We start from the raw sequence: 20,418 nt of genomic DNA, 5'->3' as shown, positions 1-20,418 counted from the left end.
TTCCTCAATAAATGAGCTATCTAACACTGAAAGAATTTTTCAAATTGAACCAGTAGTTCCTGAGATTAACGCGTTGAAACAAACAAACAAACTCTTCAGCTCATATTAGTATAGATGTGTTAATCCAGACTATAATCTATCTCTCTTCCAAATTTCATACAGATCTCGACAGTGTTTTTTGCGTGTTAGAGTAACATACATTCTTGCAAACTTTCGAGTTAATGACATCAATTAGGATAATAAATAACAACCTGGCTTAATAGTCTTTACTTCACCCGTGGACTTCGCGAGCATGTCCAGTGGGTAAAGCTACGGTTTGACAAAAAAACGCGGATTCGAATCCCGCCTCGTGATCAATTTTTTTTTCTGTTCTTTCAAAATTTCTCAGATATTACTTAGTTACAAATTTATCTATAAAGTATTTTTTAACATGAAGCTTTCTGGGTATGTGCCGTGTTGATTTAAAGGTGATGAATTTATTTACTTCCCTCTTTCTTCTTGACTGTAATTTAAATATTTCTGTTTCGTGGGGTTGGCAGAATATCAGCGTCAGGGTCTTATTGACTCTGTTATTTATGCTGAGCCAAGACCCTATTCAAAAACACAGTGCACAATTGTCTCCGTCCTGTTTTTGCCTGTGTGTTAATTTTTCTTTGTTTATTCGTTTGTTAATTGCTTTATTTTGTAATTGTCGTGTATTTCATCATCATCATCATCATCATCAGCCCATACATGTTCCCACTGCTGGGACACAGGCCTCCTATGAGGGTTCAGGCCATAATCCACCACGCTGGCCAAGTGCGGGTTGGCAGATGTCACATGTCGTCGAACTTTTGATTCTCGGACATGCCGGTTTCCTCACGATGTTTGCGTTCACCGTTTTAAGCAGTGGTGATGTTATCCACATGCGCAGATAAATTGAAAAATCAATTCATTTACTGCACACTCGCCCGGTTTCGAACCCCGACTTATCGATTTTGAAGTCCGAGTTTATCACCACTGAGCCACCACTGCTTTTTCGTGTATTTAATGTGTTCTTTTAATAAACGTTCAATCTATCTATCTATCTTTCTAGAATTACCGAACACAGCTATAGCATCCGTCACCGAATCGAGTTCCGAGTGGCCGGGTGCGCTCGCGCCTCTCGACACGCTGGCCGTCGCGTGCGAGAAGGACAGCATGCATGTCACCATCTCGCTCGCCACTAGCCACGCGAATAGGTGAGTTGGTTAACGGCTTACGTTTAGTTGAGTTAGTAGTTAGTAATTATATGAGTTAGCATTGATTAGGTTACAGGTGGTGGTTAGTTTTTTTTACAGATTTTCAACCGACTATCATAAAATGAGGAGGTTTTTAATTACTGGTTGTCTCTACTTTATCACTCATTTAAGTATACTTATTTTCAACAATATAACTAAATCTCTGCAAAATGTTCGAACTAAGTTAGCAGGAGGCGCAAACAAAAAAAAACAAAAAAAAAAGTACAAGTAGTCGAATTGAGCCTCCTCCTTTTCTGACGTCGGTTAATAAAGAAAATCACATGACAGTGCCAGGTAAAAGAACATATTTTTATATAATACGTTACACGCATATGCGTTTAAAACGGGTTTAAGACGCGATCATTAAATAGCGTTTTAAACCCGTTAAATATTAGTAATATTGTAAATGCGAAAGTTTGTAAGGATGTGTGTGCGTTTGTTGCTCTTCCACGCAAAAACTATTGAACCGATTGCAATGAAATTTGGTACGTAGACAGCTCGATACCTGGAATAACACATAGGCAACTTTTTATCCCGATATTCCTACGGGATATGGACTTACTCGGTTGAAACCCCGGGCGCAGCTGGCTTAACATATAATCGTTTGACGTTTCAGTATATACGACACTTTCAATGGCATCGTGTACCCAGCTGGCCTGGGCTCGAACTCCACATGCTTGCGGGAGTACGTGTCGGCGCGGGGCGACCTGCAGTACAGCCTGCCCTTGAAGGGCTGCAACACTATGTCGACTGATAACGTGAGTAAATCTATACCAGTTTTATAAAGCTGAAGAGTTTGTTTGTTTGAACGCTGTAATCTCAGGAACTACTGGTCCGATTTGAAAAATTCTTTCAGTGTTAGATAGACCATTTATTGAGGAAGGCTATAGGCTATATATGTACTACGGGCGAAGCAGGGGCGAACCGCTAGTAGGACTTATATGTTAGTAGCTGCACGCCCCTTGCTACGCCCGGGTAGTCATATAAACTATCGTATTCTTTAAGTTGAATCAAACTGCACATGGTGTGCACATTTCATTAAAATCGGTTGAGTAGTTTTGAAGTCCATTGCGGACAAACAATGTGAGACGTAATTTATATATTTAAGGACTACCTTGAAGTTTCTCGCATAAGATTCGCCCGCCCGCGTGATCAAAGAAATCCCTTATTGTTCCCGTTGCTTTGGGATTTCCGTGATAAAACCCATCATATCCTTTCTCAGGTCTTAAACTATCTTCGTAAAATATTTCATTCAAATCGGTCCAGTGGCGTTTACGTTTGCGTTACAGACGGACAGAGTTACAAACATACGCACTTTCGCATTTAGATTTTATAATTTTAAAAAACATATATGTTCCCACTGCTGGGACACAGGTCTCCTATGTGGGTTTAGGCTTTAGATTTTAGATTATACGTTACAATCTATCTCTATAATGCATGTATGTAGAAGGTACATTAAAAGTATTTTCAACACACTCAGCGATATAAAATTGTAGGGAATTATGTCCGAGTCGGCGGTTAAAAAGCGTGTCCCACGGACCCTAACTAAAGGGTCCAGTACCCGTAACAATAAGGGGAGATGACGTCATATCCGTTGTACCCTACCATTTGGAAGGAAGTCAATGTGTGGTGTGAATTTATAATCGAAATATCCATTATCCATACAGACACATGTCATTGATTATTATTGGAATATGCGAAATAAAATAAAATTACCCTACCTGCTACTGCATATTTTGTAAAATTGGAAACAACTTTCTTTATTTATTTATTAAAAAAAAAAACACTATTTTATTTATTAAAAAAAATCCCTATGATAACTTGATTTAACTAGTTCTGAGAAATGGTTCTCAACTTTTATTTTAACAATCCACCATGTCATCTAAAAGTTATTGAACTTTTTAATCATACGAACAAAAAAGGATGTATTCAATTAAAAATAACAGTAATATTTAACATAGATCGCAATTAAACGCAGGCAAATATGGCATATTCAAGTTCATAAAACATTTGACGATTAAAACGCATACGTTTCTCGCAAACCAATGACCAGTTCGGTCACTTAATATGCAAACAGACCAATAACCCCGCCTCCGCGGTACCACAAGGCTGTTGAAAGGTCTCTTGACGGTTCTTATTTTTTTTTCCCGCCAATAACTTTGACATTTATACCCGCGCAGATTATATAGCTAGAATACATGCGCATTGAAGGCTATTTAATTGAAAAATATGTTATGATTTATTAATTTTTTTATTAAAATAGGTGTTGAAATATAAATCTGTCACAAATTCATACGTCACACACTTAAATGTGTGTGTGTGTGTGTGTGTAAATAACTCCATTTGAAATTACAGGTAAAGGCAGTTATTTAATTAAATGGATAATATATTTTTCCCGCCAATACGTTTGACATTTATATCTACACAGACCATAAATTGAATTTAGATCAAATTCATTTTTGGCGCCATATTTATGGGCATAGAATATAACTTTGTGTAGAAATATTTTTCGTATCATATTATAACAAAAATGTCATAATACCTATTCGCCTTCTGCTTCACTAACGTGGATTTAAAAATTATAAAAAAAATACAAAACATTTATTGATACCAAAGCCATACAGAAACAGAAAAATGTAAAAAAAAACGTAATAAAAGTAAAGAATTTAAACACTATAACAAAATATTACACATTAAAACAACCTAAAAAATAAGACAAGTACTGTGCGGCAACGTCTGTTATCAAAAGGGGCCTCTCAATTTCGTATTTTCAAAGTGAATAACATTTTCTAACTATTTAGTACAGCAAAAGATTTAGAAACCTCTATTCAATTTTTATACTACACAAAAGGTTCACCAGCCAAGTGTTGATTCTTTTATTGTACGCTTATTTAATTACTAGCTGCGCCCCGCGGTTTCACCCGCGTAAGTCCGTATCCCGTAGGAATATCGGGATAAAAAGTGGCCTATATGTTATTCCAGTTGTCCAGCTATCTACGTATCAAATGCCATTACAATCGGTTCAGAAGTTTTTGCGGGAAAGAGCAACAAACACACACACACACATCCTTACAAACTTTCGCATTTATAATATTAGTAGAATTAGGTACCAAATACACTAAAAAATAAATAAACGAAGCAATTTACCCGTCGGAAGTGCGTACTAACTTATTGTCGCCTTGTAAAAGTCAACAACATTGGATTCAAAACCCCAGCTACATATTTCGTAAAGCCTATTGTTGTTTCTCTATATTTGTTTATCTCCAGTATGTTAAAAGCTTTTTAAACATGTGTACAGTTAGCAAATTAGAACAAAAAACTCGTATAAAAATAACACCATAAAGTATACGTCTAACAATATAATATTTGAGTGATGTATTTGGTTAGGGTTTGTTGTTTGCTCTCAGGTGTGATAATGTCATTTTGTTTTTATTTGTAATGGTTTTTTGTAAGGGTTTTTAGGACAATAAAATTCGTGTTTTTTATACAGAATAGTGGATGTAGAATAGTGATCTTTAAATTATTTATAGATTGTTTTTTCGAACAGGAAGTTTTTGTCTGGGACTTTAATCACACTAAAGTCTATAACTAAAGGCATCATTCAAAACTGCTTATGACTTATGTCTGTAGAAAAAAACACTTTACTTTATTTTTTACTAAGGCACTGCAAGAAAATAGATCCCTTTCCTTTTCCTCACCCTTCTCCGTCCTTTCCTTCGTTCCAGTCATCAGTCCTTTCCCCTTAAAAGCGGGTAGCGCATTCCCAGAGACACTATCTCTTCTCAGTTCTTGATCGGTGGTGATCGCTTACCATCAGGCGAACCGCCAGCTCAGTGGCTCGCTGTGACATAAAAAAACCGTTCCTCTATGAGACAGATTATTATTTATTCAAATCAATTTAATTATTGGACGTGTCTAGTTCCCCATCCATGTCATTTTCGAACTTGAATTACGCATTTAGAAATTAAAAACTGTTTAACGGATTTTAAACGCGATTCATTCATTATATTATTAGCCGGAGGCCCATATCCTTTTCCTTACCCTTCCCAGTCCTTCCTTAATTCTTTCCTATTAAAGTCGGCAATCTATTTGTAGAGGCGTAAGGTCTGGCTTGGACCTTATGCCTCTCCAAATGTTCATGGGCGTTGGTAGCGCTTACCATCAGGCGTCCCACCAGCTCCATTGTCGACTGTTACATAAAAAAAAACCCTACGTTTTCAACACTTTACAGCGAGCGTGGTCACGGGAAGACTCAAAAGAGACTCATTTAAATTACGCAGTCCATGATTATTGCATATTTCTATTTGGTGTGAATAAATAAATAAATAAAAAAAATAATTAAATATTGCAAAATATGCACATTCTAACACAATATGTCAGAATTATGACACGATGTACCCTTGACAGACTTACCGACGAGATGTCGGATTAGTGATTCATTCCACGTGTTTCCGTGTGCGCCTGCGCATGTAGGTTAGCGCAACGGTCTGCAATAAGTATAGCTTTCAAAATATAGAGATTACACTCGAATGATAGAATCAATTGAGTTGTCTCACTTGTTCTTATCCTACTAATATTATAAATGCGAAAGTTTGTAAGGATGTGTGTGTGTTCGTTTCTATTTCACGCAAAAACTACTGAACCAATTGCAATGAAATTTGGTAATTAGATAGCAGAACAACTGGAATAACATATAGGTAAATTTTTATCCCGATATTCCTACGGGATACGGACTTACGCGGGTGAAAGAGCGGGGCGCAGCTAGTACAGATATAATTTAATGAAACGTACACTAATCTATAGAATAAACAAGCAATAGAACAACCTTACTTACGCATCCTAAATCTCAAATTATCCGTCTCCAAAATCCTTAATTTTCATCCAAATCGACCTAGTAGTTCCTGAGATTGGCGCGTTTAAGTATAACAAACCTCTATAGCTATACATATTAGTATGTAGGTATCATATTTTCTCCCGACTTTTAATAGCAAGCGTTATCACGCGTGGGTTGAGAGGACTTAGTTTCTTAATCGACTTCAAAAAGGTTCTCGGTCTTCTGTTCGACTATTTATTTCGTTTCCTTACCTTTAAAACTTTGTCCGTGTGAAGCGATCTTGAGGATTCTGTTATTATTCAAAATGTGATGCCCCCTGTGTGCTCCCATCGAAATTTCGTCTAGTTCTGACAATTTGAAGGCGATTTAATTTTGTATTAAAATGCTTATCTGATCCCCAGGACGATGGCACAGTAGAATACTACAATAACATCATAGTGCAGCCGCACTTGCGGCTCGTGACCGGCCAGGGACGCGGCTACCACGTGCGCTGCCGCTACCGCCGGCGGGACCTCACGCTGTACCACCTCCACAGGCCGCACGCGGATCGGCTCACTGCGAACGGCTTTGATAGGTGAGTTCATTTATTATGTTTATCTCTCCATAATACTCGGGTACCTCCAGGAAAGCACCCGGTCTTTTGGAAGGCTTACGTGGGGACACAGATCCAACACACAGAGGCCCTTTAGAGAATTTAATATGTTGTGGGACACAATTATTATTATTATTATTTTATAAGAAAGAGTTTATTTAAGATTTAACAAATCCACAGCAATCTTTCCAAACTAATGATAAAAAGGGGGGGTTTGAAGCTAATCGGTGTGGTGCTAAAATGGGTAACTACTCAACATATGCTACGTGTAATGCTCAGCGCTGATTTTCAGTAGCCGCTCGTTTTAAAAGATGTTTTTCGTGTTTTGTTCTGACTGGTTCTGGAGCTTAGTCGCCTGATGGTAAGCGCTAATACCGCTCTTGAATATTTGCTGAGAGAAAGGAGGGGGTTATCAATTTGATTGTAATTTTTGTGATTTTTTTTTTTTTAATCTGGTGCCTGTCATGTAGTCTAGCCCCACTCTGATGTAAGTTGGTTTGAAGGCGGTTTAGTTAGTTGTTAAAAATAATATTTAAAAACTGCTTTTATTCATAGTTTTCTCGAATAAAACTATCATTTGAAGGGACACTTATAAACAAACAAACTGGAACACCAAAAAGAAACTAAAAACATTATCACCCAGTATGATTTTGTTTGTATTTCCAGTGATGAATACGATGAAGAGTCTGGTCTCTTGCCTTCTGTCACCATGAAGATTTTCAAAGGCGATCCACAGGACAAACAGGTAGAGTACCATATCGTTAAATGAGTCAAATATTGACCTAGAAATGTTGAATTGTCACTGTGGGCTACTTTAAATACTGTGTGTTTTATTGCTATCTTACAAGCTCTACTCTGTTCTCACAAAGGCCTGTTGCGTTTGTTTAGAAAATCAATATAAGGCATGATGAAAAAACATATCTAAAAACCATGACACTAGAGTAAAGACTAGATTTTTTTTCTTGAATTTACTAAACCCATTTCGATCAATTCCTTCACTTAAAGAGCTGAATTCATATATAAATCGGCCATTTCAGGTGGCATCGAACGTACGTATCGGCGATACGCTTACCCTTGTTGTATCGTTGGAGAAACAGCGCAAATACGGTCTGCTCGTGTCGGAGTGCTCCGTGCGGGACGGGCTCGGCTGGGCTGAGCAGAGCCTGATCGCAAACGATGGGTGAGTGCTACGGTAGCGATACGTTTCTGAATCGCGCTAGCGAAGTTTTAGCTGCAGACCATATATACATCTTTTCTATATCATCTAATTGGGGCTTTACTGAACAGTCTGTCGTGTAGATTGGTCACGTGGATGAACTAAAAGTTTACCCCTTGACTAGTATCACGAACCGCACCATGTCAGGCCATAATCCACCACGTTGGCCAAGTGCGGGTTGGCAGATGTCACATATCGTCGAACTTTTAATTCCTTCACCGTTTCGAGTAGTGGGGAAGGTGTCCACATGCGCACTTAAATTATCGACTTTAACTCCGAGGTCCTCCCCACTGAGCCACCACTGCGTAGAAATTAAAATTATATATTAACAAAACAGTATAAAAGTAATTATTTATTTCCATATGTTTTAATTTTTAGTTATAGCATTGAAATGCTTTATAAATGATAAATTTTGAAAGAATAGATAAAAATTTATCACGAGGCGGGCGTTCCATCGATACAATATCATTGAAATAATGTTACGTATTAGTTGTGATGGTTCTTAATCAACTCAATAGATGGCGCGGGGTGCCCCTTAGGCACATAAAAGAGTAGAAGAAATTCGATTACTGTGGCGGGATTACGGGTGTCCGAGAAGCTAGGCGTTGCTACGGTATGGCAAAAAGACGCGGGTTCGAATCCCGCTGCGTAATCGATTTTTTTTCTGTTCTTTCAAAATTCATCATGTAAATGGTTGTTTTCGTGACAACACTAACACCACAACACCGCACCGCAGGTGTCCGCTGGAGAGCGAGATAATGGGCCGCTTCGAGTACAGCGGGCGCTCGCAGGAGGCGCGCGTGGCGTTCCCCGCGCACCGCTTCCCCTACACCGCCAGCGTCTACTACACGTGCGAGGTCAAGCTCTGCGACCTCAGCCACCCCACGGATTGCGTGAGTTCACCTGTGTCCTTGTCAGTTACTATGTCATCTTTTAGACTCGATTTTCACCCACACCCAGCTTCAGCTGTATCCTTGTTGTTAATATGTTCTCTTTTAGACTCGATTTTGACCCACCCCCAGCTTCACCTGTATTCTTGTCAGTTACTATGTCATCTTTTAGACTCGATTTTGACCCACGCCCAGCTTCACCTGTATCCTTGTTGTTAATATGTTCTCTTTTAGACTCGATTTTGACCCACGCCCAGGTTCACCTGACTTTGACCCACTTTAAACGGACAGATTTTATTCAAACTTCTCTGTCATCTTTTGAGTTACGCGCTTTTATTTGCTTCACCTGTCTTGTTTGTTTGTATGTAAGCAACTCTTTTAGACTCGATTTTGACCCACTTTAAACAGACAGATTTCATTCAAACTTTGTAGGCATGTCGAGGATCAGATGATAAATGTTTGAATAACAACAAGGAGAGTGATAGTAATTGCGTACCAGTATCTAAAACTTCAGATAAAGCGTTCCTCGGCTTAAAACCAGTATATAAGTGTATAGTCTATGGCTTAAAAGCCCTTGTAGTTAACGAAGTATCGTTATTTAAAGTTAAAATAATCCACGCGCCATTTTACATAATATATATGTGCCTTTTATTGGTTTAAACAGAGCGATCCACACTTTCATAGCCCGTACAATTAAAGAAATAGCATTATATCATCTTAAAATAATCCACTGTTTTACATACTATTACCAGGAGCCCTGTTCCCACAAGCGGAGCCGCCGCGACACGGGCGAGGGCGCGCCCGCCACCGTCGAGGTGTTCTCCGGCCTCTACGTCAACGAGGCCGACTCGCCGGACAACGACGACGTTGTGAGTGAGAAGGTGAGTAGTGAGTGAGGTGAGGTGTGAGTTGTGAGTCGGTGAAAAGGTGCTGACAGATGATTTAGTGTAAATATTAAAATTGTGTAATGACGATTCCAAAGTGCTTGTTTAAGAAGTCTTATTGAATAAATAAATGTTTGAGTTTGAATTTGAGTTTAAGGGAGTTAGTGCTGACATTGCTGAAAGATGACACAAATACATATTGTAGTGTATACTTGTGGGCAGTATAAGATCATGTTTCAACGCTTGCCAGTTTGCTATTGATAAGAGAAGTGATTGCATAAAGCCACGTGTTTTGTTATCAATTTAGCAAACACTATAAAATTACTGCAAATGTTGCTGACAAATGACCTAGGTGTTATGTGTCAATGATGCCTTACTTTGTGTGAAAATCGCTGACAAATGAGGCGATGTAGGAAACGGAGAGATCATATTTATTCATTATCGTTCATTAAAGGAAAGGAAGCCAGATTTTCAGAATAGCACTAAAGTTGTAATAATCTGAAATACAATTTGTTATAAGTCCACCTTTTTAATATACGTTTGTTAACATTATGTGGTGTTAAATAAACAATCTTTCTTTCTTTCAATTTTAAACTTCATTTGTAATATGATTGACTCGCATTTGCTATGAAATGAAATTACAAATATTATGTACATGAATATAAAGGGAAGTCATTGTCTTCTGAGATACACGTAGTTAGTAACACCTAGTTCAAAAGGCAGAGCATCGTTGTTGTGAATATTCGTCCTTGGTAATAAATATATTTTATTTTATAATGCCTAACAACAGATAACTAATTAACTCTTTAATTTACAGAAGGAAGATGAAATCTGCATATCGCAACGCAACTTCGCTATCGGTATATGCGTGGCCGGTGTTATTTTGATGATATGCGTGATCGCTGCCATAGCTTTCATATTAGCTAGGCGACGAAACCCCAAAACTTATTCGAGAACCGGCAGCTCGCTGTACAGCGGTCCCTACACAAACACTGGCTATTCACACACCAGTTAAATAAATATGTGTATTAAAATATAATTTCACGTGCATTTTTTATTCGTTAATCGCGTATCTATTACCGTCTCTATAATCTGTGACAATCTCCAGCTGTCAAGTGTCAAATGTCAAAAACTTGGCGCCAATTGTGTCGATGTGTGACAGTTGACGTGTTTAGTTATAAGTGGAACAACGAATGAAATACGTTTTTTTTATTGTTTAATTTAAATACTTTTATACAATTTCGGCCATTATTGTCTGTACCACGGTTGCGTTTTACGCAACGATTCAGTCATAATATAAGTATAGTTATTTTAGGCTAACTACCATAAAAATACCCGTATAATATTAATATTTTATCTATATTTGTGATAATCATCCGTCCTCTATTTATAAGTTTAGCAATATGTAATTAATGGAAGGTTGCCTTGCATTACGTAATAAATATAGAATGTAGAATAAATAGTCATTTCATTGGTTATAAAAAGCCGTTAATGTGATTTTTATGTCTGTGCGAGGAGTTATTGGATTTTCTTTGACGTGATTTTTAGGTGATTTTCATTTATGTACAATAAACAACTAAAAAATTGTCCGAAATAAAACTCTGCCTACGCGTGTATTAGGCAGAATTTTTTATAAATTGAAAGAATGGATTGAACATTACTGCCAGGAAATAAGTTTTCAATTTGAATGTATGTTTCATAAAACAATTCTCGGACATTTTTTTACGACGTTATAAGCGATCTTAAGTTGTTTATAGTATGTCAATGTCAGGGTTTTTTCTGCAATTTATTATTTTATCTATAAACTGCCATGACCCGGGCTAGGTGGAGGGATTTTAATGGTTTGTGGTCATTTGAAAATCATGCTCTTTAGTTTATGGGAAGTGGAATTTGTTTAACTTACAAACGATTATCTACTATTAAACTGTAGATGCAGTAGGTATAAAAGTATGCATTTGATTTGATTTTAAACTTTCAAATTATCAAAAAAAGCGTTCAAAATCTATATACGTGGAAGATTTCGAACAAATTAAACGAATGTTGAAATATTTCAAATGAACGGTATAATATTTAAAAATCGAATTCTCAATATTAGAAATTCCACTTTCCAGAGCGTCATTTCAAATTGTCAACATGTAACATGGTTGCCATAGTGTTTCCTTGTGTTTTATGTTACATAAGCGTCATAACATTTAGAAATTAAAGACTATTATAAAGTCATCTATGAAGTCTTCAAATATTATAGTTAATATAACGAATAGACATCGCTATTTTAAAAGTCTTTAATTTCTAAACGGCTGCCATACCTAAATGTTAAGATTTTTGCAATAGCAACATTATATCCGTCCATTAGGTGCTATTTTACAATGCTTATTTCGCTTTAGCTTAGACAACGAATATTGGTATTCGTTTCATAATTACTCCATTGTTGAACTAATACTATAATTTTTTTTTTTTTTAATAACAATGGGGTTCTGGAACGATATCGCTGTTATGTACGAATTTTTAACAAATATACTGACTTTAAAACGATATGTGTTTTTTTTGCACACCTTACAATATTCGCATAAAATTTCCTTTATCGCATAAAATGTATTTCTATATTTATAAAATAGCTTGACCAATTTTGATACAGATTCTAGTGAACATATAAAAATAGGATGGAATATGATATATTTTTGAAGTTGCCAGGATAAATATGAAACAATAACTAACACTCATGGTAACAACTGAAGTGGCTACTGGGTATAATAAAATACTTTTTTTTGGTATGTGTTTTTCACTTAAATTTATTCAAAACTTAAAATTTATCTACTGTTATTGCTTTTATTGGTAGTAATTTGGCATCATTTCTTCATAACAACAATTAAATCATGAGTATATGTATGTAGTTAACCATAATAAAATACATTTTATCATAAATGCATAAAAGCTTTAAAATAAAAGATGCAAGTTCAATCTGTTAAAGGAACTCTGAAATAAATCCGACAATATTTAAACAGATTTAATATGTTATCGTCTAATCGATAGCTAATCGATTGGAAAATATATTATCTTGCTAGTTATGCAAGACACCTGCAATTTATGAATTATTTGAAATGTTCAATAGAAACACTTCTTATAACTTTTACCGCATAAAACGATACTTCTTTTCTAAAAAAGATAATCGACGTTCCTCTGAAGCGAAGTAACAATTCAATATCGATGGAATGAAACCAAATATGACATTTTCCTATCATTCTCCTATCGTTACTGAGTCACAGAATAAAAAAAAATACATGAACCTCTTTTTTTGGGAACCTCGGTTGAAAATAATCACATCTTAGACTGTCACATATCTTTTAATGAGCCGATAACGAATCGTAATCGTCTGCATAAGATAAGTACATACACTAATATCCAACGAAATAATTTCATTTGTAAAATGTGGTTCTTAGTGTTAGCATTTCTTATAGCCGTCTTGTACTATTATGGTACAAGAAACCACGATTTCTGGAAAAAGAGGGGCGTGAAATACGATGAGCCGATTATCTTCTTCGGCAGCAACCTCAGCCACATCATTAATAAACACAGCTTATCTGAGCGGTTCTATGAACTTCACAACCGGTTCCCTGATGAGAAGTACGTTGGTTATTTCGAGGCGACCAACCCAGCTATACTCGTGAGAGACCCCGACTTGATCAGGAACATTTTAGTGACCGACTTCAGATACTTCCATAGACGTGGTTTGAGCCCGCATAAGGAGGATATCGAGCCTATGTTACGAAACTTGTTCACGGTAGATGGCGACGCGTGGAAACTGCTCCGTCAGAGAATGACACCAGCGTTCTCGAGCGCCAAATTGAAAGCCATGTTCCCTCTAATCGTTGAACGCACTGCGAAGTTGTCGGTGTTAGCAGAATCGTATGCTGAAAAGGGGCAAGAGGTGGATGTCAGAGATCTAATGGCACGTTATACGACAGACTTCATTGGCGCCTGCGGCTTCGGCATTGACTCTAAAACGCTGGACGATGAATCGAACGACTTCAGAAGCCTCGGCAAGAGGATCTTCACGATCACATCGAGAGATATCCTGGTCCAACTTCTGAAACGCACGTTTCCCAACGTGGAACTCTTCAGGCACTTATACATGTTTGCGCCTGAGATTGAGAGGAAGACGATGTCGCTAGTACAACAAATTATGAGTCAGAGAGATTACAAACCCTCTGGCAGAAACGATTTTATCGACCTGATGCTGGAACTGAAACAAAAGGGGAAGATGGTCGGGGAGTCGGTGGACAAACGAAATCCTGATGGGTCACCAAAAATTGTCGAGCTAGAACTAGACGACCAGCTTATAGCTGCCCAGGTGTTTGTGTTCTTTGCAGCTGGGTTTGAAACCTCGTCTTCGTCAAGCAGTTCCTTATTGCATCAGCTGGCTTACCATCCTGACGAGCAAGAGAAAGTGCAAAAAGAAATTGACGAAGTTATAGCTAAGTACGATGGAAAGCTATGCTACGACGCTATTAAGGATATGAAGTATTTAGAAATGGCTTTCAAGTAAGTACCTATTTCTTTGGGTTTTTATTTGAGACAAATCTGTTGTTACTTATCACATATATTACTTAGCACATTATAACATACTCAATTCTACTCAAATAATCGGCATTTTCAAGAGCATAAATAAAAAGTACAGTTTAATATTAACACATTTATATTGCATATTAGTAAGGATAAGGATGTATACAACTGGCTTTCCGCCCGTTTAGCAGTTTGATCTTCTTTGCGACTTTAGACGCGAATCGTCAACTATTTATTGAAGCAAAGAATTATTTTAGAAACCTACTAGAATATTGAAGACCAGTCCAATATCATAGTATTCAGTTTTTAATTCACGAATTTATTTTTATCCCCAAATTACATTTATGGAAATTTGGAAGGCTTTCCAATTTCTTTCAAGTAAATCGTAGCTGAACGTAAAGTAAATCTATCACTATATCAATTTTTATCATAATCTGCCCAGTATTCAACAGACTAACTAAAAAAATTTTACCCATCGTCTATAAAACATTCATATTGCATAGCAATTACTCTTAAAATATATTTACAGAACAGAAATGGTCTAGTTACTGTTTTATTATGTTGATACCATAGCTATAAATAAAAACATATCCACAGAGAGGCCATGCGAACCATGCCACCGGTCGGGTTCTTGACCAGAAAGACAGCTGGCAAATATACCTTCCCCGGGACAAACCTCACCCTAGAGGATAGAACAGGCGTCGTCATCTCCACGCAAGCTCTCTATTCGGACGAGAAATATTTCGAGGACGCTAAGGAATTCAAACCAATGAGATTTCACCCGGATAAAAAGATAAGGAAGGATCTGTTCCTGCCCTTTGGAGACGGGCCAAGGGCTTGTATTGGTGTGTATAATTATTTACTTGAAGTACATTATCTAATATATAAAATTCTCGTGTCACAGTTTTCGTTGGCATACTCCTTCGAAACGGCTTGACCGATTTTGATGAAATTTATTGTGCTTATCCGGTATCTATGAGAATCGACCAACATCTATTTTTCATACCCCTAAAGGATAAGAGTAAGGCAGAACAGCGTTTGCCGGGTGCAGCTAGTTTTATATAAATGTTGCTATTTGAAATATTTTTCTTGTCGTAAATAAATATCATCGATCCTCAACATGAGCATAACGTCTCTTTTAAATATAGATTCTTCTAACTATCCGGCAATTCTTTTATTTAAATAAATTAAATATAAAGAAAACAAAAAACTGATATACCCGTACGAATAATTCAAAATTATACGAACATACAATTATAAATAACTCGTACAGTACCCGGGTATAGTCACAACGATAACTATAAGATGATGGATAAAGAGTGAATATTTAATTTTGCATTCAAAAGAATTTCTAATAATAATGTTACGTAATAATCGTACGAACACTTATTCGATTACTTATTTAAGAGTACTTTGAATTGCATCGCATAAGGTATAAAAAATTCCGTATTTGTGATAGTTGGACGTTCAATAATAAATGCAAAATATGCTCTCATCACAAATATTAATAGCAAGATATTATATAATATTCATTAACTAAATATGCTGTTATACAGACGAAGCGAGTTCTTATTTATTTATCAATCGGCTTCAAATAAGGATGAAGATCTCATTTCTATATTTTCTCTTTGTTTGTTACCTCCGAACTTTCGACTGGGTGTAACTGCTCCCTTTATATTTTTATTTTATGTGATACTATTTAAATTTAATCCAGCTATTACGATTTAAAGGCGGTTTAATCCATTATATCTCATTTTAAGGTCTATCAAAATTTAGAACTTATATTGATGCTAAATTCTTCACGAACAGGTGAACGCTTGGGCGTTATGCAAGCGCTGGCGGGAATCGCAGCCCTCCTCCATCAATTTTCAGTATTACCCTCCAAGAGCAGCAAACGCTACCCAGACATCGATCCATCATCCACAATTATCCAGAACGTGCTTGGTGGTCTACCGTTGTTACTAAAGAAGAGAAAAAAATAGATTAGGCCTAGAGTGTGTTTAGGATTAAATAACATAAGTACGTATATTTATTTTAAAAGAATATACAACGCATTTTTTTAAGTAATTTTCCCGCCGTTGAACTCTGTAGAGAATGAACATTTGTAGAGAAAGGGGCTATGAAAATGTATTGCTTACAAGGGTGTGGGTTAAAAAGGAGAGAAATGACGACGGGAAAAAATAAATCAACGGAAAAGTTTAAGGAAAAGGAAACGGGCCTACGGCCTCCGTAATAGTATTTTTCAAAGATTTCCATAAAACTCAAAGGACAAATAAAAACAATTGACTGGTTAAATTGATAAAATTGTTAATACAAAAAGAAAGTCTGAATAGTAGATTTGCCGGGTATAATGTTCACGCTTTGCAATAAATATTGTCAAAAAGTCAGTTAAGTGTCCTGCGTATTATCTGTATTTGTAAATAACTGTGGTTTTTAATTGTAATAAATATGTCCTACATTTCAGTGATCAGAAATATTGCATTTCAAATATTTTTTGTATAAATAATTAAGCAATCATACTAATATAATGTAGAATGTTAATTATACAATTAAGATGATGTCAGAAATAAACCATTTACTTTATTACGTTTTTTAATGTGTTATCACGGTTTTGGCCTAATTACCCTAATGATTGACGCTTAATACACACATATTTTGAAGCATTATTAATTTAATCGTTCACAGATCAGTGTTCACTTAATCACTTTTTTAATCTGAGTTATTAGTAATATCGAATTATACTATAAATAATAATATTATATAAGTAATTATGTTCCATGATTTAAAACTTTCATAATTTAAAACTATATTCTCTACACTACAACTAAATGTAGTTTTGCGTATACAGTTATAGCTTAAGGAAGCTTAAGATTAATTACGTGAGGCATTCAAGTTAGAAGGGGTTCGAGTTAATCTCACTAAATCTCGCGAGGAGAGGGGCTCTCTCCAAATATCATGTAATTTTTTTTCGCTAGAATCAGGAAAAAGTTACGAGAAAGCAGTTTTTAATCATGTGAAACATAATAACTTACTTAGTATGATTATAATAATGATTAGATATAGGTAATATGATTATTCATAAATGTACCTAACAACCGTATAAATCTGTTAGTCGTTAATAAAAGTACCTACTGACAGTTCTTTTCAAAATCCTTTCTTCTTTTTTTTTAAATGAAGAAATCTTGCATAGATACTCATGCATGGGGGAAAGCCGTGGGATATGTCGGATTTCTACCGACGAAAACCCCACTGTGTTCCGTCGAGCCGCTTTAGTGAAGAGTCCACTCGAGCTGGTTATAATTCAAAATACTGATATTTCCTCACCCAATCAAAATTACTCCAAAGATCTCTCGTTATATTGGGTGAGGGGGGAAAGGATTGAATCAAATCTCACAAAATCTCACTATAAAATTGAGTTTTAAATTTGATATAAAAACAATGTTACAAGAAATTAGGCAATTTAAATATATATTTATCTGATAGTATGTGATTGGATGTTATGATAATTTTCAGCCGACATTAAATAGGATATGACGCAATACTGAAATAATCAATATTATTACGAAAAGATTTCAATAATTCTGATTGCAAGTAACCGAGTTATGAATGAAATCTAACACTTTAGGTTTCTACTATATAATTGAATTCATTAGGATGTTAAAGTAACCTAGGTTCACTTTAAAAATAAATATAAATCAATACTAGCTGTAACCCGCGTGGTAGCCTATGATCCAGAATGAATGAATGAATCCAGACTATAATCTATCTCTGTACATTTCATCATTCGCCAGTTTCGCTTTATTACGGCGTTTATATCAGTAGGATTATTAAATGTCTGTATGTATAAGTCCCGCCGATGGCGTACTCAATGGATTTTACAGTTTTATATACCTAACAAACAAACAAAAACAATTGCGCACGAAATGATAAAAAAGGAAGAAAAAAATATTAAACAATACATCAATCTGTGTCTATTTATAAAATAGTGTTTATTATGATAATCCACGGAAGCTGCTTGACCGAGTTTAGTGAAATTGTATAGGTTGGATATAATAGATATGGATAGGAGATAGGTGGATAAATAATTAGATGGAATAACGCATTTCTTTTCTAAGAACTTACGATTAAAGCGAAGCGAAGACGAAGGACACATAAAAAATAAAACAAGAAATAACTAAAATGTTTTAATCACAAACATTTAATCAGAAAACATTAAAAAAAACAATAGTACACAGTTTGTACATAACGATCGGTACACAATTAGATTGTACCTATCCCTAAACAAAAACTATATCTATTTCAACACAGTCATTCTTAAATTATATACCCGTACAGTATTCCTAATTTAGATTAATTTTTAAACGGTCGGGATCAAATTCTGTTCATTGAAGATATTTAGAATTTTTGTGGGGCGTTTTATTGTGAAAACAGAAGTATAAAATGTAATTTAAAAATTTTTTGTCTGTCTGTCTGTATCACAAATGAGAATCACGCAAAAACTACTGAACGGATTTTGATGAAACTTGGTATGGTTATATCATCCCGTCCCATCCCGGAAATCGATACGGTGTCTGAGGGGCGGAGGGGTGAAAGTCAATCTAAGTACTTACTTATTGACAAACGCGAACGAAGTCGCGGGTACAGCTAGTTATAAATAAATGCGAGTATGTAAAACAAAACAATACAAAACACAAAAATATTGTCCGTTTATAATGATATTACAATAATTATTTTTAACACATATTTATTGTTTGACCGCCTCCTTGGTACAGTAGTTAGCGCGTGAGCTTAGAACCGAGGGGTCCTGGGTTCGATTCCCGGTGGGGACGCAAAAAAAAAAAAGTCTCGGTCTGGCAGGACACAGAAGGCTGATCACCTACTTATCCATAAAGAAAATCGATCAGTGAAACAGATGTACATCATCTGCCCCATACCCCACTAGGGGACACGGGACTTCACTTAATTTTTAACACAAAACTGAACCGCTTTAAAATTGTCAGAGCTAGACCAAAGCTAAAGGGGACCACATGGGAGGCATTAGCTTCAAATAAAGAAAAGAATCATCAGTATCGGTTCACCCAGTAAATGTTATATGGTAACAAACGAAAAAAAAACGAATTGAGACCCATACCACTTTATAAAATCGGTTAAAAATCATAAATACATACATTTGTATAAGTATATTAGATTCAATGACCTTTATTCAGGTCTTATGAAGATATACCAAGTTAATAATAATCTATCTTTACATATAAACGATAGAGAATTATTAAAATCGGTTTACTAGTTTTTGCTACCTTACAGATATTATACGTTAGTCTAGCAACCCAAGAATGGCTGAGTTGATTTTGATAATATTGGCGTTCGAAATTCGCCGACTCAGCTATAATAAAAATGAAACATTTGCATTCTTGTATATGTGTTTGTATTGTTTTCACGCAAAAACTGCTGAACCGATTTCGAATATATTTTCATGACATGTGTCTATATGTACCACAGGCGAAACCGAGGCGAATAGCTAGTTTTTAGCATTAGTAAGAACAAATATATCAATCGAAATCAAGTATCATAAAATAAAAACTTAATTATATTATATATAACATATGTATATCTTAATCTCTATAACTAACTTAACTTTTTAATTTACTTAGATGCTACCAGTAGTAACTTATGAAGTAAGTTATTTACAAAATACATGAAATAATTACTTATACGTAATACATATCAGAGCCGATTATTAACTAATATTAAGTTAAAACATTCAAGTTATATACTAAAAAGAGATCGAAAATACACTTAATTTATAATATTCTTAGCCTTACAAGAATTTAACGGATTTCAACCGTTAAAAAATACACACTGAATAAAGACAGTAAAAAAATGTATTCACTATAAGAGTACGCAGAAAAATCGTGTTTTAATTCCGTTAAAAGTCAGAAGAATCACAGTGAGACACCTATAGTTAAAATGAAATATGATACAATTGAGGCGCGTATCCTTTTCCTCACCCTTCCTAGTCCGTTTCCTTTCTCCCGTCGTCAACCCTTTCCCTATCTCTTACTCTTACAGCAACGCATTTGTAGAGGTCCTTTTACCTTTTACCTTTACCTGCCCTAACATAAAAAATTAAATATTAAAAAAAAAACGAAAAAAAAAAAGGTGTGTTTGCGATTCACACACGAT

General features: G+C 35.7%; 3 protein-coding genes across 3 annotated transcripts in view; 2 read left to right on the top strand and 1 right to left on the bottom strand.

Annotated features, from left to right (window-relative positions):
• LOC119836396 overlaps positions 1-12,207 on the top strand; it is a 44,183-nt gene extending 31,976 nt beyond the window's left edge. Inside the window, exons 3-10 of the mRNA XM_038361707.1 lie at positions 1,076-1,220; positions 1,876-2,017; positions 6,495-6,667; positions 7,352-7,430; positions 7,723-7,865; positions 8,638-8,794; positions 9,544-9,672; positions 10,493-12,207. Coding sequence (XP_038217635.1) covers positions 1,076-1,220; positions 1,876-2,017; positions 6,495-6,667; positions 7,352-7,430; positions 7,723-7,865; positions 8,638-8,794; positions 9,544-9,672; positions 10,493-10,690 — 1,166 coding nt within the window. The 3' untranslated portion in view covers positions 10,691-12,207. The remainder of the gene's footprint in view (positions 1-1,075; positions 1,221-1,875; positions 2,018-6,494; positions 6,668-7,351; positions 7,431-7,722; positions 7,866-8,637; positions 8,795-9,543; positions 9,673-10,492) is intronic.
• An 892-nt stretch (positions 12,208-13,099) lies between these two features.
• LOC119836458 (cytochrome P450 6B2-like) lies at positions 13,100-16,228 on the top strand. The gene is made up of 3 exons (XM_038361786.1): positions 13,100-14,214; positions 14,833-15,080; positions 16,045-16,228. The coding sequence occupies exons 1-3, from the start codon at positions 13,100-13,102 to the stop codon at positions 16,215-16,217; spliced, it is 1,536 nt and encodes a 511-aa protein (XP_038217714.1). The 3' UTR covers positions 16,218-16,228.
• A 2,997-nt stretch (positions 16,229-19,225) lies between these two features.
• Positions 19,226-20,418, bottom strand: part of LOC119836337 — a 16,417-nt gene continuing 15,224 nt past the window's right edge. The window contains exon 16 of the mRNA XM_038361639.1: positions 19,226-20,348. The gene's annotated coding sequence lies outside the window, so the exon portion shown is untranslated. The remainder of the gene's footprint in view (positions 20,349-20,418) is intronic.

This window comes from Zerene cesonia, chromosome 24 (assembly GCF_012273895.1).
Source record: "Zerene cesonia ecotype Mississippi chromosome 24, Zerene_cesonia_1.1, whole genome shotgun sequence".
Classification (NCBI taxonomy): Eukaryota; Metazoa; Arthropoda; class Insecta; order Lepidoptera; family Pieridae; genus Zerene; species Zerene cesonia.
The sequence above is the reverse complement of the archived record's forward strand: the minus strand, read 5'-3'. Positions and strand labels throughout refer to the sequence as shown.

Excerpts from the sequence above, each read along its gene's own strand:
- LOC119836458 (XM_038361786.1), top strand. The coding sequence starts at position 13,100 with ATGTGGTTCTTAGTGTTAGCATTTCTTATAGCCGTCTTGTACTATTAT. Across the intron at positions 14,215-14,832 it reads TATTTAGAAATGGCTTTCAA|AGAGGCCATGCGAACCATGC; the intron begins GTAAGTACCTAT and ends ACATATCCACAG. Across the intron at positions 15,081-16,044 it reads CGGGCCAAGGGCTTGTATTG|GTGAACGCTTGGGCGTTATG; the intron begins GTGTGTATAATT and ends CTTCACGAACAG.